Source organism: Salmo salar, chromosome ssa02 (assembly GCF_905237065.1).
Source record: "Salmo salar chromosome ssa02, Ssal_v3.1, whole genome shotgun sequence".
Classification (NCBI taxonomy): Eukaryota; Metazoa; Chordata; class Actinopteri; order Salmoniformes; family Salmonidae; genus Salmo; species Salmo salar.
Window position 1 is genome coordinate 76972249 of NC_059443.1, and position 18514 is coordinate 76990762.

An 18514-nucleotide genomic window follows, 5' to 3' on the forward strand; every position below is an offset into this window, starting at 1 on the left:
AAACACATCATTTTAAGTTGACTGAATTTTCAGTTTTCTGAAGTTGGAGATAAGTTTGGGCAAACAAATGCTTAGTTCACCACCGAACACTTGGACTGAACATTATAAACTTAATAAAAATGAGTTGAAACAACTAAAAACAATTTTTACAGTGAAGGAGGCAGGTAATAAGATGAAGTAGGTTAATTTGGTTCCTTGTATTTTGTATTGAACCAATTATAACATAAAAAGAATGACCTGTCATGAGCTAAAACTGTGAGAGAAAGAGAGAGAGAGAGAGAGTTGGTGCAAAGGAGTTAATTCCTGCTGTTGATGAACGTTTGCATGAGCTCGTTCCAAACACACACTATGAGCCTTATCTTCAACAGGCAGGAGACAACCATTTGTTAACCGCAACAACTCTGCTCCCTGCGCGAGACAATCTTCAGGGAGGGAGGGATCAAAGGAAGAGAGAGAGACACAGCGAGAGAGAGAGAGAGAGCGAGAGGAAAGTTTGAAGAGTTGGCTGGTTGCAGTGGGTGAACGAATACAGTTTATTTTTTCAGGAGGAAATAAATATAAGGAATTGCTTGATATTTCTTTGTCCATCAGAAGAATATCATATAACCAGATAAGAAGGAGAACGAAAAAGAAAGAGAGGGAAATAAAGTTTCGACGTTTTGATGGATTTGTTTCCCTTAGGTCAAACTCCACCTATTTCTTAGCAGAAGTTGACTTGGAACCGGATAACAGTTATCGGGATATAACCAGTTCCAGTTTCTACCGTGTGCGCGCATGATATCATTGCCCCATCAACCGGGTCACTGCGCGCTCCCAGACATGGACGCAGGTCCTCCCAGCAGCGGATAAGCACACGTGCTGTACCCGCGCAGTCTCGAACCCCTAAGCACAGGTGTGTGTGAGCCCGGTGGAGCTAAACGGTGGAGCCGGGACGGGAGGTATAGGAGCCAGCCGCACGGGACAGTCCCCGGTTTACCGAGAAAGACTTTGAGCAACGAGATGGACCGAATACGGAGCTCAACGCCCGGGGCATCGCCTCTCCTCCTCCTTCTCCTCCCCCTCCTCTCCATCACTGTTTTTCAGGAGGCGACAGCGGCACAGGCGGGTAGGTGATCTCATCAGCGTGTTTATTACCTATTAACCTTTAACAAATACATCATACATAGACTTAGTAACAGCACGGGCTTCTATTGACGGTCCCATAGGGTAGGGCTACTGAAACCTTTACTTGTGTATAATACACATGCACGCACGCACGCACACACACACGCACACACACACACACACACACACACACACACACACACACACACACACACACACACACACACACACACACACACACACACACACATCTGGTTTGGGCTTGTTCAGTTGCAGGGTATGCCACTGGGGTAGGCACATGCTCCATTCCATCCAACTATCCTGCTCAAATCCCTGGGGCGTCACCATGACAGTATTTTCTGGTATTTGCCAACCAACCTGGAGCCTGTAGCCTATAGGTCTACCACACTGGTCTTATTGTTATCCAAGAACACATATACTGCTGTAGGTTTATAATGGACCTATAACTCAGTTTGGTGAGGAAAATAGGACACAACAGGCCTCTCTCTCTCTCTCTCTCTCTCTCTCTGTCTCTCTCTCTCTCTCTCTCTCTCTCTCTCTCACCCCTCTCTCTCCCTCTCTCTCTCTGTCTCTCTCTCTCTCACCCTCTCTCTCTCTCTCTCTCTCTCTCTCTCTCTTTCTCACCCTCTCTCTCTCTCTCTCACCCTCTCTCTCTCTCTCTCTTTCTCTCTCACCCCCCCTCTCTCTCGCTCTCTCTCTCTCACCCTCTCTCTCTCCCTCACCCTCTCTCTCTCACCCCCTCTCTCTCCCTCTCTCTCTCTCTCTCTCTCTCTCTCTCTCTCTCTCTCTCTCTCTCTCACCCTCTCTCTCCTCACCCCTCTCTCTCTCTCCCTCTCTCTCTCTCTCTCTCTCTCTCTCTCTCCCTCACCCTCTCTCTCTCTCTGCAGGATTCATTTGGTGTGAGTTAACAGACCTGTGTCTCAACTTGTCTTCCATACCTGTAACTGTACTCTCCACATACTGCTGCTGTATTGCGTGTGTGTGTGTGTGTGTGTGTGTGTGTGTGTGTGTGTGTGTGTGTGTGTGTGTGTGTGTGTGTGTGTGTGTGTGTGTGTGTGTGTGTGTGTGTGTGTGTGTGTGTGTGTGTGTGCAACTGTACAAACAACACACACACACGCACGCACGCGCACATGCACACTCACATACACACACGTACACACACGCACGCACGCATGCACACACAAACACGCAAGCACGTGCTGTGTGTGTGAAGGCTATCAGCCTGTGACCTGTGAACTCTAACCTCGTTCCTCTTAGGTCAACCCAGGTCAGAGGGTGAACCCTGGAGCATCTCTCTCACACCTGGGGCTCACACACACACACACACACACACACACACACACACACACACACACACACACACACACACACACACACACACACACACACACACACTTCCACAACCCCACTCCCCCAAACCCCACTCCCCCAAACCCCACACACACCTGGTTGTCAGAGCACTGCCCTGTGAGTTATGCTCATGGTCATCCTCAAGTGAAGGTCAAGTGTGTCTGAGTTACGGTTTTACCTGAAGTGGTTGAGTTGCTCTGTTCTCTATGACTGACTGATCTCTTTATGTCTCTCTCCTCTGTCTCCTCTCTCTGTCTCTCTCTCTCTGTCTCTCTCTCTGTCTCTCTCTCTCTGTCGCCTCTCTCTCTGTCTCCTCTGTCTCTCTCTCTCTGTCTCTCTGACTGACTGATCTTTTTATGTCTCTGTCTGTCTGTCTGTCTGTCTGTCTGTCTGTCTGTCTGTCTGTCTGTCTGTCTGTCTGTCTGTCTGTCTGTCTGTCTGTCTGTCTGTCTGTCTGTCTGTCTGTCTGTCTGTCTGTCTGTCTGTCTGTCTGTCCGTCTGTCTTACTGACTAATCTTTCTCTCCTCTGTCTCCTCTCTCTGTCTCTCTCTCTCTGTCTCCTCTCTCTCTGTCTCTCTCTCTCTGTCGCCTCTCTCTCTGTCTCCTCTCTCTCTGTCTCTCTCTCTCTGTCTCCTCTGTCTCTATATCTCACTCTGTCTGTCTGTCTGTCTGTCTGTCTGTCTGTCTGTCTGTCTGTCTGTCTGTCTGTCTGTCTGTCTGTCTGTCTGTCTGTCTGTCTGTCTGTCTGTCTGTCTGTCTGTCTGTCTGTCTGTCTGTCTGTCCGTCCGTCCGTCCGTCCGTCCGTCCGTCCGTCCGTCCGTCCGTCCGTCCGTCCGTCCGTCCGTCCGTCCGTCTGACTAATCTCTCTCTCTCTGTTTCTCTCTCTCTGTCTATCTCTGTCTCTCCCTGTTTCTCTCTCTCTCTCTGTCTCTCTGACTGTCTGTATACAATATGACAGTGATCTAACTGTACTGTTGACTGACTGATCTCTCTTATGTCTCTCCCTCTCAATTCAAATCAATTCAATTCAATTCAAGGGGCTTTATTGGCATAGGAAACATATGTTTACATCTCCGTCTCTCTATTTCTGTCTAACTCATTAAATACGTTGAGTAGTGGTTAAATTGTTATGTTCACTACAACAAATATTGATGTTTGATCGTTATATATAGTTCAGAATACATAATGCAGTTTAGTGTCCAAAAAATTCCTAAAACACAAAACAGTTAAATATTTCAAATTTAAGAGAAGTATATGGGTGATGATGTCACTTCGTTACTTTAAGTGTTGACACTGTACACCTCAGGGCTAGGGGGTCCACCTCTGGGCTAGGAGGTCCATTTGGATTTGAGCCATCAACAACAAGTTTGTTGAAACAGTGAAGTAAGTATACAAACTTTGCTTTGAGAGCCTAACTGATTACACATGATCTACATTTTAATAGTTTCTAGACATTCCATGTGTACATCTGGTGGGTTGAACGAAGGACGTAGTTAGCTATTCTAGATGGCTGAGACTGTCACTATTGGCTCCTCCCTTTCATCTATTTGGGGAGAACCAATAGTATCACTCGTCTTAAGGATGTCATCGATTGGTATGATGATAATGATGTCATATTGCTGAGTCCCATATTTAATGATACTTCCTGGGGCCAGAACTGTAAAGAATAAATAAAGGAAAAATACAGTTAAAACAATCATAAAAAACGGAGCCCACAGAAAAATCCCATAAAACCCCACATATACAGTTTATAGAAGCATCTAGAACTGATGAAAAGCCTTTCTGTTCAGTGACATCACCTTTATTGAGACCCAAATTAACCATATAACCTTATTGAGACATATCCCCTCGAACAAGAGAAATAATACAAATAATGTAAATATTTTCCGTCCTGATTGACCCAGGGGATATTGTCTTGGCGAGCAGCAGCTTCCTGGACCGGTTCTGTCCTGAGATTGGTCAGGGCCATCTGTACCAGCTGGCTGCTGATAGGTTGAGATTTATATGGCTGGCTGGCTGTGGTATTCTAGATGGAGACAGAGAGGAAAGATAGGCAGTGTGTGAGTATCTGTGTGAGTGTCTGTCTGTCTGTGTGTGTGTGTGTGTGTGTGTGTGTGTGTGTGTGTGTGTGTGTGTGTGTGTGTGTGTGTGTGTGTGTGTGTGTGTGTGTGTGTGTGTGTGTGTGTGTGTGTGTGTGTGTGTGTGTGTGTGTGTGTGTGTGTGTGCGTGTGTGTGTGCGCGTGTGAGTTAGTAGAACATGCTTGAAGCTACCTGGACAGGTTCCTGTGTCTGAATCATTCCTCTTCTCTCCACCCCCCTCTTTCCTCCTCTTCTTCTCTTCTCTCCATCCCCCTCTTCCCTCCTCTTCTTTCTTCTCTCCATCCCCCTCTTTCCCCTCTTCTTTCTTCTCTCATCCCCCTCTTTCCCCTCTTCTTTCTTCTCTCCATCCCCCTCTTTTCTGTTCATCCACCTCTCTACTCGTCTCCTCTCCTTTCTCCTTGCTTTCATCTCCTCCTGCTCCTGCTCCTGCTCCTGTTCCTGCTCCTGCTCCTGCTCCTGCTCCTCCTCCTCTCCTCCTTCTCTTCCTCCCCCTCCTCTCCTCATATCCCTGTGGACTAACGGGTATATCACCTGAGCATGACATTGAAGATCATACATGAGGGAGTGCATGTGTGTGAGAGAATGTGAGACTACCCAGAGTGTGTTTTTTGATCAGAGCCAGCTGATGTCAGAGGAACGGCAACATGTGGCTCACATCCCTCCATCCAATTACTCCTCCCTTCTCTTTCCTTTCAATTCACCCCTCTGTTCCACGCCCCCACATCACTCCATCCATCAGCTAAGCGTCTCGTCTCCGAGGAGAATGGGATATTGAACTGAGAGAGAAAGAGAGGAGAAAGAGAGAGGAGAGAGAGAGAGAGAGAGAGTAAAAGAGAGGGACAGAGAGAGAGAGGAACAGAGAGCGAGAGACAGAGAGAGAGAAGAGAGAGAGACAGAGAGAGAGGAGCAGAGAGAGAGTGACAGAGAGAGAGAGAGAGAGAGAGAGAGACAGAGAGAGGAGAGAGAGAGAGAGAGAGAGAGAAGAGAGAGAGAGAGAGGGACAGAGAGAGAGAAAGGAACAGACAGAGAGACAGAGAGAGAGACAGAGAGAGAGAGAGAGAGAGAGAGAGAGAGAGAGAGAGAGAGAGAGAGAACAGAGAGAGAGAGAGAGAGAGAGACAGAGAGAGAGAGAGAGAGAGAGAGAGAGAGGAGGAGAGAGGGACATAGAGAGAGAAAGGAACAGAGAGAGAGACAGAGAGAGAGAGACAGGGAGAGAGCGGGAACAAAGAACAGAGAAAAAGGGAATGGTAAAAAGAGAGAGAGGAGGTGTAGGCTGGTAATAACATGTTCCAGAGCAGGGGCCGTACTTCCTGCTGGAGTGTGTGTCTTTATTCTAAAGAATACAATAACATGTCTTTAAGAGAAACAACAAAACCAAGTTTCCTAACTCTGTCCCCTATATTACCCAGAAACACACAAACATAATCTCTCACACACAGAAGTGCACACACACATGCACACAAGCACAAAGTGTGTATATGTGGGAACAGACACTGTAATCTATACTGTAGTCCCTGAAGCCTCTTATGTTATAGATACTGTAGTCCCTGAAGCTGACGCCTCTTATGATATAGATCCTGTAGTCCCTGAAGCTGAAGCCTCTTATGTTATAGATACTGTAGTCCCTGAAGCTGAAGCCTCTTATGTTATAGATACTGTAGTCCCTGAAGCTGAAGCCTCTTATGTTATAGATACTGTAGTCCCTGAAGCTGAAGCCTCTTATGTTATAGATACTGTAGTCCCTGAAGCCTCTTATTTTATAGATATTGTAGTGCCTGACTCCTCTTATGTTATAGATACTGTAGTCCCTGAAGCTGACTCCTAATATGTTATAGATACTGTAGTCCCTGAAGCTGAAGCCTCTTCTTGTAACGGTTGTCTTTGGAAGAAGGAGTTGACCAAGGTGCAGCAGTGTTCATGATGGTATTTACTTTATCTGAACACTGAATCAAGTGGAACAAAATGCACAGCTCTGTCAGGTGAAAAACACAAGACAGAAAACAACTACCCACAAAAACTCTGTGGGAAAAGGCTACCTAAGTATGGCTCCCAATCAGAGACAACGATAGACAGCTGTCCCTGATTGAGAGCCATACCCGGCCAAAACAAAGAAATACACAAAACATAGAAAACGGAACATAGAATGCCCACCCTAGTCACACCCTGGCCTAACCAAAATAGAGAACAAAAACCTCTATGGCCAGGGCGTGACAGTACCCCCCCCAAAGGTGCGGACTCCGGCCACAAAACCTGACTCTAAAGGGAAGGGTCCGGGTGGGCCATCCTTACGGCGGCGGCTCTGGTGCGGGACGTAGACCCTGCTCCACCTTCGGCTTGGCCCACTTAGGTGGCGCCTCTGGAGTGGGGACCCTCGCCGCCGACCCCGGACTGGGGACCCTCGCAGCGGGCCCCGGACAGTCGGGCGACTCTGGCGGCTCCGGACTGGCGGGTGACTCTGGCGGCTCCGGACTGGCGGGCAACTCTGGCGGCTCCGGACTGGAGGGCGACTCTGGCGGCTCCGGACAGGAGGGCGACTCTGGCGGCTCCGGACAGGCGGGCGACTCTGGCGGCTCTGGACAGGCGGGCGACTCAGGCACAGGACTCACCAGACTGGGGAGACATGCAGGAGGCCTGGCTCTGGGAGCAGGCACAGGACTCACCAGACTGGGGAGACATGCAGGAGGCCTGGCTCTGGGAGCAGGCACAGGACTCACCAGGCTGGGGAGACGTGCAGGAGGCCTGGCTCTGGGAGCAGGCACAGGACACACCAGGCTGGGGAGACATGCAGGAGGCCTGGCTCTGGGAGCAGGCACAGGATACACTGGGTCTTGGAGACGCACTGGAGGTCTGGAGCGCACGGCCTGCACAACCCGTCCTGGCTGAATTGTCACTGTAGCATGGCACGGCAGAGTGCAGGCACAGGACGAACTGAGCCCTCCCAGCGCCCCGGAGACACAGTACGCAGAGCCGGCGCAGGATACCCTGGGCCGAAACTGCGCACTGGGGACCAGACGCGCTGAGCTGGCACAATCCGCCCTGGCTGGATGCCCACTCTAGCATGGCACTTGCGGGGGACTGGTATCGACCGCACCGGACTGTGCGTGCGGATGAGCGAGACCGTGCGCACTTCCACATAGCACAGTGCTCTCCACATCAACCGCTCCCCACGGTAAGCACGGGGAGTTGGCTCAGGTCTATTGCCTGACTCCGCCAATCTCCCCGTGTGCCCCCATCAATTCTTTGGGGGGGCTGCCTCTCAGGCTTCCTTGCCAGCCGTGTTCCAGCATAACGTTCGCTCCCTTTTCCTGCTACTTCCGCTCTCCTGACTGCCTCCACCTGTTCCCATGGGAGGCGATCCCTTCTAGCCAGGATCTCCTCCCATGTGTAGGATCCCTTGCCGTTCAGGATATCCTCCCATGTCCAGGAGTCCTTCTTACCACGCTGCTTGGTCCGTTGGTGGTGGGTAGTTCTGTAACGGTTGTCTTTGGAAGAAGGAGTAGACCAAGGTGCAGCGTGGTTCGTGTTCATGATGGTATTTATTTTATCTGAACACTGAATCAAAAACAAAGTGGAACAAAATGCACAGCTCTGTCAGGTGAAAAACACAAGACAGAAAACAACTACCCACAAAAACTCTGTGGGAAAAGGCTACCTAAGTATGCCTCCCAATCAGAGACAACGATAGACAGCTGTCCCTGATTGAGAGCCATACCCGGCCAAAACAAAGAAATGCACAAAACATAGAAAACGGAACATAGAATGTCCACCCTAGTCACACCCTGGCCTAACCGAAATAGAGAACAAAAACCTCTCTATGGTCAGGGCGTGACACTTATGTTATAGATACTGTAGTCCATGAAGCTGAAGCCTCTGATGTTATAGACTGTAGTCCCTGAAGGTGACTCCTCTTATGTTAAAAATACTGTTGTCCCTGAAGCCTCTAATGTTATATATACTGTAGTCCCTGAAGCTGACGCCTCTTATGATATAGATCCTGTAGTCCCTGAAGCCTCTTTTGTTATAGATACTGTAGTCCCTGAAGTTGACTCCTCTTATGTTATAGATACTGTAATCCCTGAAGCTGACACCTCTTATGTTATAGATACTGTAGTCCCTGAAGCTGACGCCTCTTATGTTATAGATACTGTAGTCCCTGAAGCTGAAGCCTCTTATGTTATAGATACTGTAGTCCATGAAGCTGAAGCCTCTGATGTTATAGACTGTAATCCCACAAGCTGACACCTCTTATGTTATACATACTGTAGTCCCTGAAGCCTCTTATGTTATAGATACTGTAGTCCCTGAAGCTGACACCTCTTATTATATAGATCCTGTAGTCCCTGAAGCCTCTTTTGTTATAGATCCTGTAGTCCTTGAAGTTTATGCCTTTTATGTTATAGCTACTGTAGTCCCTGATGCCTCTTATGTTATAGATACTGTAGTCCCTGAAACTGACTCCTCTTATGTTATAGATACTGTAATCCCTGACTCCTCTTATGTTATAGATACTGTAATCCCTGACTCCTCTTATGTTATATATACTGTACTCCCTGAAGCTGAAGCCTCTTATGTTATAGATACTGTAGTCCCTGAAGCTGATGCCTCTTATGATATAGATCCTGTAGTCCCTGGAGCCTCTTTTGTTATAGATATTGTAGTCCCTGAAACAGACTCCTCTTATGTTATAGATACTGTAGTTCCTGACTCCTCTTATGTTATATATACTGTAGTCCCTGAAGATTCCTCTTATGTTATAGATACTGTAGTCCCTGACTCCTCTTATGTAATAGATACTGTAGTCCCTGAAGCTGACTCCTCTAATGTTATAGATACTGTAACCCCGGAAGCTGAAGCCTCTTATGTTATAGATACTGTAGTCCCTGAAGCCTCTTATGTTATAGATACTGTAGTCCCTGAAGCTGAAGCCTCTTATGTTATAGATACTGTAGTCCCTGAAGCCTCTTATTTTATAGATATTGTAGTGCCTGACTCCTCTTATGTTATAGATACTGTAGTCCCTGAAGCTGACTCCTAATATGTTATAGATACTGTAGTCCCTGAAGCTGAAGCCTCTTATTGTAATGGTTGTCTTTGGAAGAAGGAGTTGACCAAGGTGCAGCGTGGTTCGTGTTCATGATGGTATTTATTTTATCTGAACACTGAATCAAAAACAAAGTGGAACAAAACGCACAGCTCTGTCAGGTGAAAAACACAAGACAGAAAACAACTACCCACAAAAACTCTGTGGGAAAAGGCTACCTAAGCATGGCTCCCAATCAGAGACAACGATAGACAGTCCCTGATTGAGAGCCATACCCAGCCAAAACAAAGAAATACACAAAACATAGAAAATGGAACATAGAATGCCCACCCTAGTCACACCCTGGCCTAACCAAAATAGAGAACAAAAACCTGTAGTCCCTGAAGCTGACGCCTCTTATGATATAGATCCTGTAGTCCCTGAAGCCTCTTTTGTTATAGATACTGTAGTCCCTGAAGCTGACGCCTCTTATGATATAGATCCAGTAGTCCCTGAAGCCTCTTATGATATAGATCCTGTAGTCCCTGAAGCCTCTTATGATATAGATCCTGTAGTCCCTGAAGCCTCTTTTGTTATAGATACTGTAGTCCCTGAAGCTGACGCCTCTTATGTTATAGATACTGTAGTCCCTGAAGCCTCTTATGTAGTTAATATAGTTAATCATATAGACATTATAGTTCATCATATAGATACTGTAGTTCATCATTTATTTACTGTATTTCATCATATATCTACTGCAGTTCATCATATATCTACTGTAGTTCATCATATATCTACTGTAGTTCATCATATATCTACTGTAGTTTATCATATATCTACTGTAGTTCATCATATATCTACTGTAGTTCATCATATATCTACTGTGGTTTATCATATATCTGCCGTAGTTCATCATATATCTACTGTAGTTCATCATGTATCTACTGTAGTTCATCATGTAGCTACTGTAGTTCATTATATATCTACTATACTTCATCATATATCTACTATAGTTCATTCTACATGTCTGTTCGTTGCCCCTGCTCCCCTTACATTTAACAGTATGGCTGTGTGTGCTTATTTCGCTCTATGTGTGTCTGTCTCTGTCTCTCTGTCTATCTCCCCCTCCCTCTTTCCCGTTCTCTCTCACTGTCTCTCTCTCTCCCTCTCGCTCCTTCTCTCTCCCTCTCTCTCCTTCTCTCTCCCTCTCCCTCTCCCTCTCCCTCTCTCTCTCTCTCTCTCTCTCTCTCTCTCTCTCTCTCTCTCTCTCTCTCTATGTGTATACCATGACTCTCCTTCCACAATAGATCAGAGCTCTGAGGAAGTGGGAGACTGATAGTTACCAGGTGAGAGGAACGCGGTGTGTAACAGCTAGTCTGTGGCTACAGTAAAGGCCTGGTGATATCACTGTGTGTAACAGATAGTCTGTGCTACAGTAAAGGCCTGGTGATATCACTGTGAGTAACAGCTAGTCTGTGGCTACAGTAAAGGCCTGGTGATATCACTGTGTGTAACAGCTAGTCTGTGGCTATAGTAAAGGCCTGGTTATATCATTGTGTGTTACAGCTAGTCTGTGGCTACAGTAAAGGCCTGGTGATATCACTGTGTGTAACAGCTAGTCTGTGGCCACAGTAAAGACCTGGTAATATCACTGTGTGTAACAGATAGTCTGTGGCTACAGTAAAGGCCTGATGATATCACTGTGTGTAACAGCTAGTCTGTGGCCACAGTAAAGACCTGGTAATATCACTGTGTGTAACAGATAGTCTGTGGCTACAGTAAAGGCCACATAGTATAGGGTGCCATGCTGGTCAACAGTAGTGCACTATACTTGGAATAGGGTGCCATTTGAGACTTGTCTTATGTTAATTTTTCTAATCCAAGATGGCATAGCAGTCAGACGTCCTTTGTCCTCGTCTTGTCGTGTCCCGTGTATATATATATTTACATATTTTCTTTGCATATCTTTTATATATTTTTTTCTAAAAATTCAACTTCAAAACACTCTCCTGCAACCCACCTCACCAATTTAAAAAAAGTATTATTTACCTCAAATCTGAAATCCACAACAGAAGCTAGCCAGAAGTTAGCCAGTTCACTAGCTAACGTTAGAATTCAGCTAACCACGGTTGGTGGTCATCAGCTCTCCCTTAACTCGAAAAGCTATCACCAGTTTTGTACAACGCGACTCAGACCAGAGCATACCGGACCTATTTTCTCTCCATAACCCTGGATTTTCTACCGCAAGCTCTGGACATTTACACCTGGATCTTGCAGCTAGCTAGCTGCTATCCGAGTGACTATTGGCTAACGTCGGTCCCGGAGCTAACATCAATTATTCCGGAGCTAGCCAGCTGAAGAGTTCCATCAGCCACTCCTGGGCTACAATCACCTATCTGGACCCGGTTTACTGCCGATGCGGAGCTCCATCGGGCCTTCACGACTGGACTACCAACGTTATCTGCCCGAGGGTGTTATCCAACTGGCCCCTCTGTCGCGACGTAACCTGGCCCATCAGCGGCCAGCTAATCATTAGCTGTCTTATTGGCTGCTATCTGAATAGGTATATCGGCCAATTGTCTTGGGCCACAAGAACTATAACTATTTTGCCAATTGGATTGGTCCCCTCTACCACACGGAACCCCACTAATCTACCGACGAAAACGCACGAGGTGGCTAAAAACAGACCATCTTCTGCCAACTTGCTACCCATGGCCCGGCTAGTTGTCTGAATCGCCGTGACCGCAACCGACCTCACAACCCACTGGACCATTTTGATCACTTGGCTAAGCATGCCTCTCCTTAATGTCAATATGCCTTGTCAATTGCTGTTCTGGTTTGTGTTTATTGGCTTATTTCACTGTAGAGCCTCTAGCCCTGCTCATTATACCTTATCCAACCTCTCAGTTCCACCACTCACACATGCGATGACATCACCTGGTTTCAATGTTGTTTCTAGAGACAATATCTCTCTCATCATCACTCAATGCCTAGGTTTACCTCCACTGTATTCACATCCTACCATACCTTTGTCTGTACATTATACCTTGAGGCTATTTTATCGCCCCCAGAAACCAGCTCCTTTTACTCTCTGTTCCGGACGTCCTAGACGACCAATTCTCATAGCTTTTAGCCGTACCCTTATCCTACTCCTCCTCTGTTCCTCTGGCGATGTAGAGGTGAATCCAGGCCCTGCAGTGCCTAGCTCCACTCCTATTCCCCAGGCGCTCTCTTTTGATGACTTCTGTAACCGTAATAGCCTTGGTTTCATGCATGTTAACCTCTATGGGGCAGGCGGGACGAATTCGTCCCACCTACGTAACAGCCAGTTGAGTCCTGTGGCGCGATTTTCAAATACCTTAAAAATCCTATTACTTCAATTTCTCAAACATATGACTATTTTACAGCTATTTGAAGACAAGACTCTCGTTAATCTAACCACACTGTCCGATTTCAAAAAGGCTTTACAACGAAAGCAAAACATTAGATTATGTCAGCAGAGTACCAAGCCAGAAATAATCAGACACCCATTTTTCAAGCTAGCATATAATGTCACAAAAACCCAGAAGACAGCTAAATGCAGCCCTAACCTTTGATGATCTTCATCAGATGACACACCTAGGACATTATGTTATACAATACATGCATGTTTTGTTCAATCAAGTTCATATTTATATCAAAAAACAGCTTTTTACATTAGCATGTGACGTTCAGAACTAGCATACCCCCCGCAAACTTCCGGCGAATTTACTAACAATTTACTAAATTGCTCACGATAAACGTTCACAAAAAGCATAACAATTATTTTAAGAATTATAGATACATTACTCCTCTATGCACTCGATATGTCCGATTTAAAATAGCTTTTCGGTGAAAGCACATTTTGCAATATTCTAAGTACATAGCCCGGCATCACAGGGCTAGCTATTTAGACACCCTGCAGGTTTAGCACTCACCAATATCAGATTTACTATAAGAAAAATGGTCTTACCTTTCCTGTTCTTCGTCAGAATGCACTCCCAGGACTTCTACTTCAATAACAAATGTAGGTTTGGTCCAAAGTAATCCATAGTTATGTTCCAACAGCGACGTTTTGTTCGTGCGTTCTAGACACATACACACGAACATTAAGGAGAGTTAGTTATGTTCTTCCCCAGAACTCTCAACACTGTAGATCATTACCCAGCCGACAGTTTAATTCCTCTGAGATTAGGGAAACCTTGAGTGGTACTCCCTCTCATATCTTAAACCCTCAGAGTTCAAACTAGGTCGGGTCAACACAGTTTAACGGTTCTTGGTGTTTACTTAATGTAACAATTGTCGTAGAGAGGTGACCAAGATGCAGCGTGGCACGTGTTCATGATTATTTATTTCAATCAAACAACAGAAACACAAAACAGAAAACAACTACCCACAAACACAGGTGGAAAAAGGCTGCCTAAGTATGATTCCTAATCAGAGACAACGATAGACAGCTGCCTCTGATTAGGAACCATACTCGGCCCAAAACAAAGAAATACAAAACATAGAATGCCCACCCCACACCCTGACCTAACAAAATAGAGAAATAAACCGTCTCTCTCAGGTCAGGGCGTGACAGTACCCCCCCAAAGGTGCGGACTCCCGGCCGCAAACCTGAACCTATAGGGGAGGGTCCGGGTGGGCATCTATTCTTGGCGGCAGCTCTGGTTCGGGGCGTAGCCCCCACTCCGCCTGCTGATCCCCCCGCTTCTGTGTCGCCGGAGGAACCAGACCGTGGATCATCGCCGGAGGATCTGAACTGCCGACCGCCGCTGAAGACTCTGGACTACAGGCCGCTGCTGAAGACTCTGGGCTGCAGGCCGCCGCTGAAGACTCCGGGCTGCAGACCGCCACTGAAGACTCCGGGCTGCAGACCGCTGCTGAAGACTCCGGGCTGCAGACCGCCGCTGAAAACTCTGGGCTGCAGACCGCCGCTGAAGACTCCGGGCTGCAGACCGCCACTGAAGTCTCCGGGCTGCAGGCCGTCTCAGGAGGTTCTGGGCTGCAGGCCGTCTCAGGAGGTTTCGGACTGTAGGCCGTCTCAGGAGGTTCCGTACTGTAGGCCGCCTCAGGAGGTTCCGTACTGTAGGCCGTCTAAGTAGGTTCCATATGGGGACCGTCGCTACAGGCTTCATGCCATGGATCATCACTGCAGGCTCCGCGCCATGGATCACCACTGGAGGCTTTGTGCCATGGATCATCACTGGAGGCTCCGGGCCATGGATTATCACTGGAGGCTTCGTGCCATGGATCATCTCTACAGGCTCCGGGCCATGGATCATCCCTACAGGCTTCTTGCCATGGATTATCCCTACAGTCTCCGGGCCATGGATTATCACTGGAGGCTTCGTACCATGGATCATCCCTGGAGGCTTCGTGCCATGGATCATCCTTACAGGCTCCGGGACATGGATCATCCCTACAGGCTTCTTGCCATGGATTATCACTTGAGGCTCCGGGCCATGGATTATCACAGGAGGCTTCGTGCCATGGATCGTCCTTACAGGCTCCGGGCCATGGATCATCCCTACAGGCTTCTTGCCATGGATTATCACTTGAGGCTCCGGGCCATGGATTATCACAGGAGGCTTCGTGCCATGGATCATCCCTACAGGCTCCGGGCCATGGATCATCACTGGAGGCTTCATGCCATGGATCATCACTGGAGGCTTCGGACCATGGCTCACCACTGGAGGCTTAGGTTTCAGGGTATAATTATTTAATCATTATCTTTAAACATAGAAATTCTTCTATCAAGAGGATGCCTGGTTATAAAAAAAAAGCCTTCCTCACCATCTTAAATAAGCATGTCCCATTCAAGAATTTTAGAACCAGGAACAGATATAGCCCTTGGTTCTCTCCAGACCTGACTGCCCTTAACCAACACAAAAACATCCTGTGGCGTTCTGCATTAGCATCGAACAGCCCCCGTGATATGCAACTTTTCAGGGAAGTTAGAAACCAATATACGCAGGCAGTTAGAAAAGCCAAGGCTAGCTTGTTCATGCAGAAATTTGCTTCCTGCAACACAAACTCAAAAAGGTTCAGTGACACTGTAAAGTCCTTAGAGAATAAGAGCACCTCCTTCCAGCTGCCAACTGCACTGAGGATAGGAAACTCTGTCACCACCTATAAATCCACTATAATTGAGAATTTCAATAAGCATTTTTCTACGGCTGGCCATGCTTTCCACCTGGCTACCCCTACTCCGGTCAACAGCACTGCACCCCCAACAGCAACTTGATCAAGCCTTCCCCATTTCTCCTTCTCCCAAATTCAGTCAGCTGATGTTCTGAAAGAGCTGCAAAATCTGGACCCCTACAAATCAGCCGGGCTAGACAATCTGGACCCTTTCTTTCTAAAATTATCTGCCGAAATTGTTGCAACCCCTATTACTAGCCTGTTCAACCTCTCTTTTGTGTCGTCTGAGATTCTCAAAGATTGGAAAGCAGCTGCGGTCATCCCCCTCTGCTACAGACCTATATCTATCCTACCCTGCCTTTCTAAAGTCTTCGAAAGCCAAGTCAACAAACAGATTACCGACCATTTCGAATCCCACCGCACCTTCTCCGCTATGCAATCTGGTTTCAGAGCTGGTCAAGGGTGCACCTCAGCCACGCTCAAGGTCCTAAACGATATCGTAACCGCCATCGATAAGAAACAATACTGTGCAGCCATATTCATTGACCTGGCCAAGGCTTTCGACTCTGTCAATCACCACATCATCGGCAGACTCAATAGCCTTGGTTTCTCAAATGATTGCCTGGTTCACCAACTACTTCTCTGATAGAGTTCAGTGTGCCAAATCGGAGGGCCTGTTGTCCGGGCCCCTGGCCGTCTCTATGGGGGTGCCACAGAGTTCAATTCTTGGGCCGACTCTTTTCTCTGTATACATCAATGATGTCGCTCTTGCTGCTGGTGAGTCTCTGATCCACCTCTACGCAGACGACACTATTCTGTATACTTCTGGCCCTTCTTTGGACACTGTGTTAACCTCTCTAGGGTAGGGGGCAGTATTTTCACGGTCGGATGAAAAACGTACCCAAATTAAACGGCCTACTACTCGGGCCCAGGAACTAGAATATGCATATTATTAGTAGATTTGGATAGAAAACACGTTTCTAAAACTGTTTGAATGGTGTCTGGTTAGACTGTAAACTCTCCTTCCAGACTCACATCAAACATCTCCAATCCAAAGTTAAATCTAGAATTGGCTTCCTATTTCGCAAAAAAAGCATCTCATGCTGCCAAACATACCCTCGTAAAACTGACCATCCTACCGATCCTCGACTTTGGCATTTACAAAATAGCCTCCAATACCCTACTCAATAAATTGGATGCAGTCTATCACAGTGCCATCCGTTTTGTCACCAAAGCCCCATATACTACCCACCACTGCGACCTGTACACTCTCGTTGGCTGGCCCTCGCTTCATACTCGTCGCCAAACCCACTGGCTCGAGGTCATCTACAAGACCCTGCTAGGTACAGTTCCCCCTTATCTCAGCTCGCTGGTCACCATAGCAGCACCCACCTGTAGCACGCGCTCCAGCAGGTATATCTCTCTGGTCACCCCCAAAGCCAATTCCTCCTTCGGCCACCTCTCCTTCCAGTTCTCTGCTGCCAATGAATGGAACGAACTACAAAAATCTCTAAAACTGGAAACACTTGTCTCCCTCACTAGCTTTAAGCACCAGCTGTCAGAGCAGCTCAAATATTACTGCACCTGTACATAGCCCATCTATAATTTATCCCAAACAACTACCCCTTCCCCTACTGTATTTATTTATTTATTTTGCTCCTTTGCATCCCATTATTTCTACTTTGCAGTTTCTTCCACTGCAAATCTACCATTCCAGTGTTTTACTTGCTATATTGTATTTACTTCGCCACCATGGCCTTTTTTGCCTTTACCTCCCTTATCTCACCTCATTTGCTCACTTTGTATATAGACTTATTTTTCTACTATATTATGTATGTTTGTTTTACTCCATGTGTAACTCTGTGTTGTCGTTTGTGTCAAACTGCTTGCTTTATCTTGGCCAGGTGTAACGGCTGTCGTGAGAGAGAGTAGACCAAGGTGCAGCGGAGTTAGTGTTCATCATTGAATATTTAATAGACGAAAGAACACTATACAAAAATAAGAAAACCGACAGCCAAACAGTCCTGTCAGGTGCAAAACACTAACAGAAACAATTACCCACAAAACCCCAACGGAAAAACAGGCACTTATGGCCAGGGCGTTACAGTACCCCCCCCCAAGGTGTGGACTCCGACTGCAAAACCTGACTCTGAAGGGGAGGGTCCGGGTGGGCCTTCTTAGGGCGGCGGCTCAGGTGCGGGACGTGGCCTCTGCACCACCCTCGGCGTCGCCCTCTTAGGTGGCGCACCTGGCCGCGCCGAAGGTCTGGTGGGCGACCCTGACTGCGCCCGGCTGGCGGGTGGTGATAGCTGCACCCGCTCCTGACTTGCGGGCAGCTCTGGCGGCTCCGGACAGGCAGGCAGCTCTGGCGGCTCCGGACTGGCGGGCAGCTCTGGCGGCTCCAGACTGGCGGGCAGCTCTGGCGGCTCTGGACTGGCGAGACCCACTGGAGGCCTAGTCCCGGGAGGCGGCACAGGACGGACCAGGATGGGCAGACCCACTGGAGGCCTAGTCCTGGGAGGTGGCACAGGACGGACCAGGCTGGAGAGATCCACTGGAGGCCTGGTCCGAGGAGGAGGCACAGGATAAACCGGGCTGTGGGGGAGCACTGGAGTTCTAGAGCGCACGGCCTGCACAACCCGTCCTGGCTCGATGCCCAATCTCCCCCGGCAGATGTTAGGAGCTGGGATGTAACGCACCGGGCTCTCCACGCGTACTGGGGACACCGTGCACTTTACTGCATAACACGGTGCCTGA

At 47.7% G+C, this 18514-nt stretch overlaps 1 protein-coding gene across 1 annotated transcript in view; it reads left to right on the top strand.

Moving 5' to 3' along the window:
* Window positions 1-423: 423 nt before the first annotated feature.
* Window positions 424-18514, top strand: part of LOC106593482 (collagen alpha-1(XI) chain) — an 86754-nt gene continuing 68663 nt past the window's right edge. Inside the window, exon 1 of the mRNA XM_045710330.1 lies at window positions 424-1105. Coding sequence (XP_045566286.1) covers window positions 1000-1105 — 106 coding nt within the window. The 5' untranslated portion in view covers window positions 424-999. The remainder of the gene's footprint in view (window positions 1106-18514) is intronic.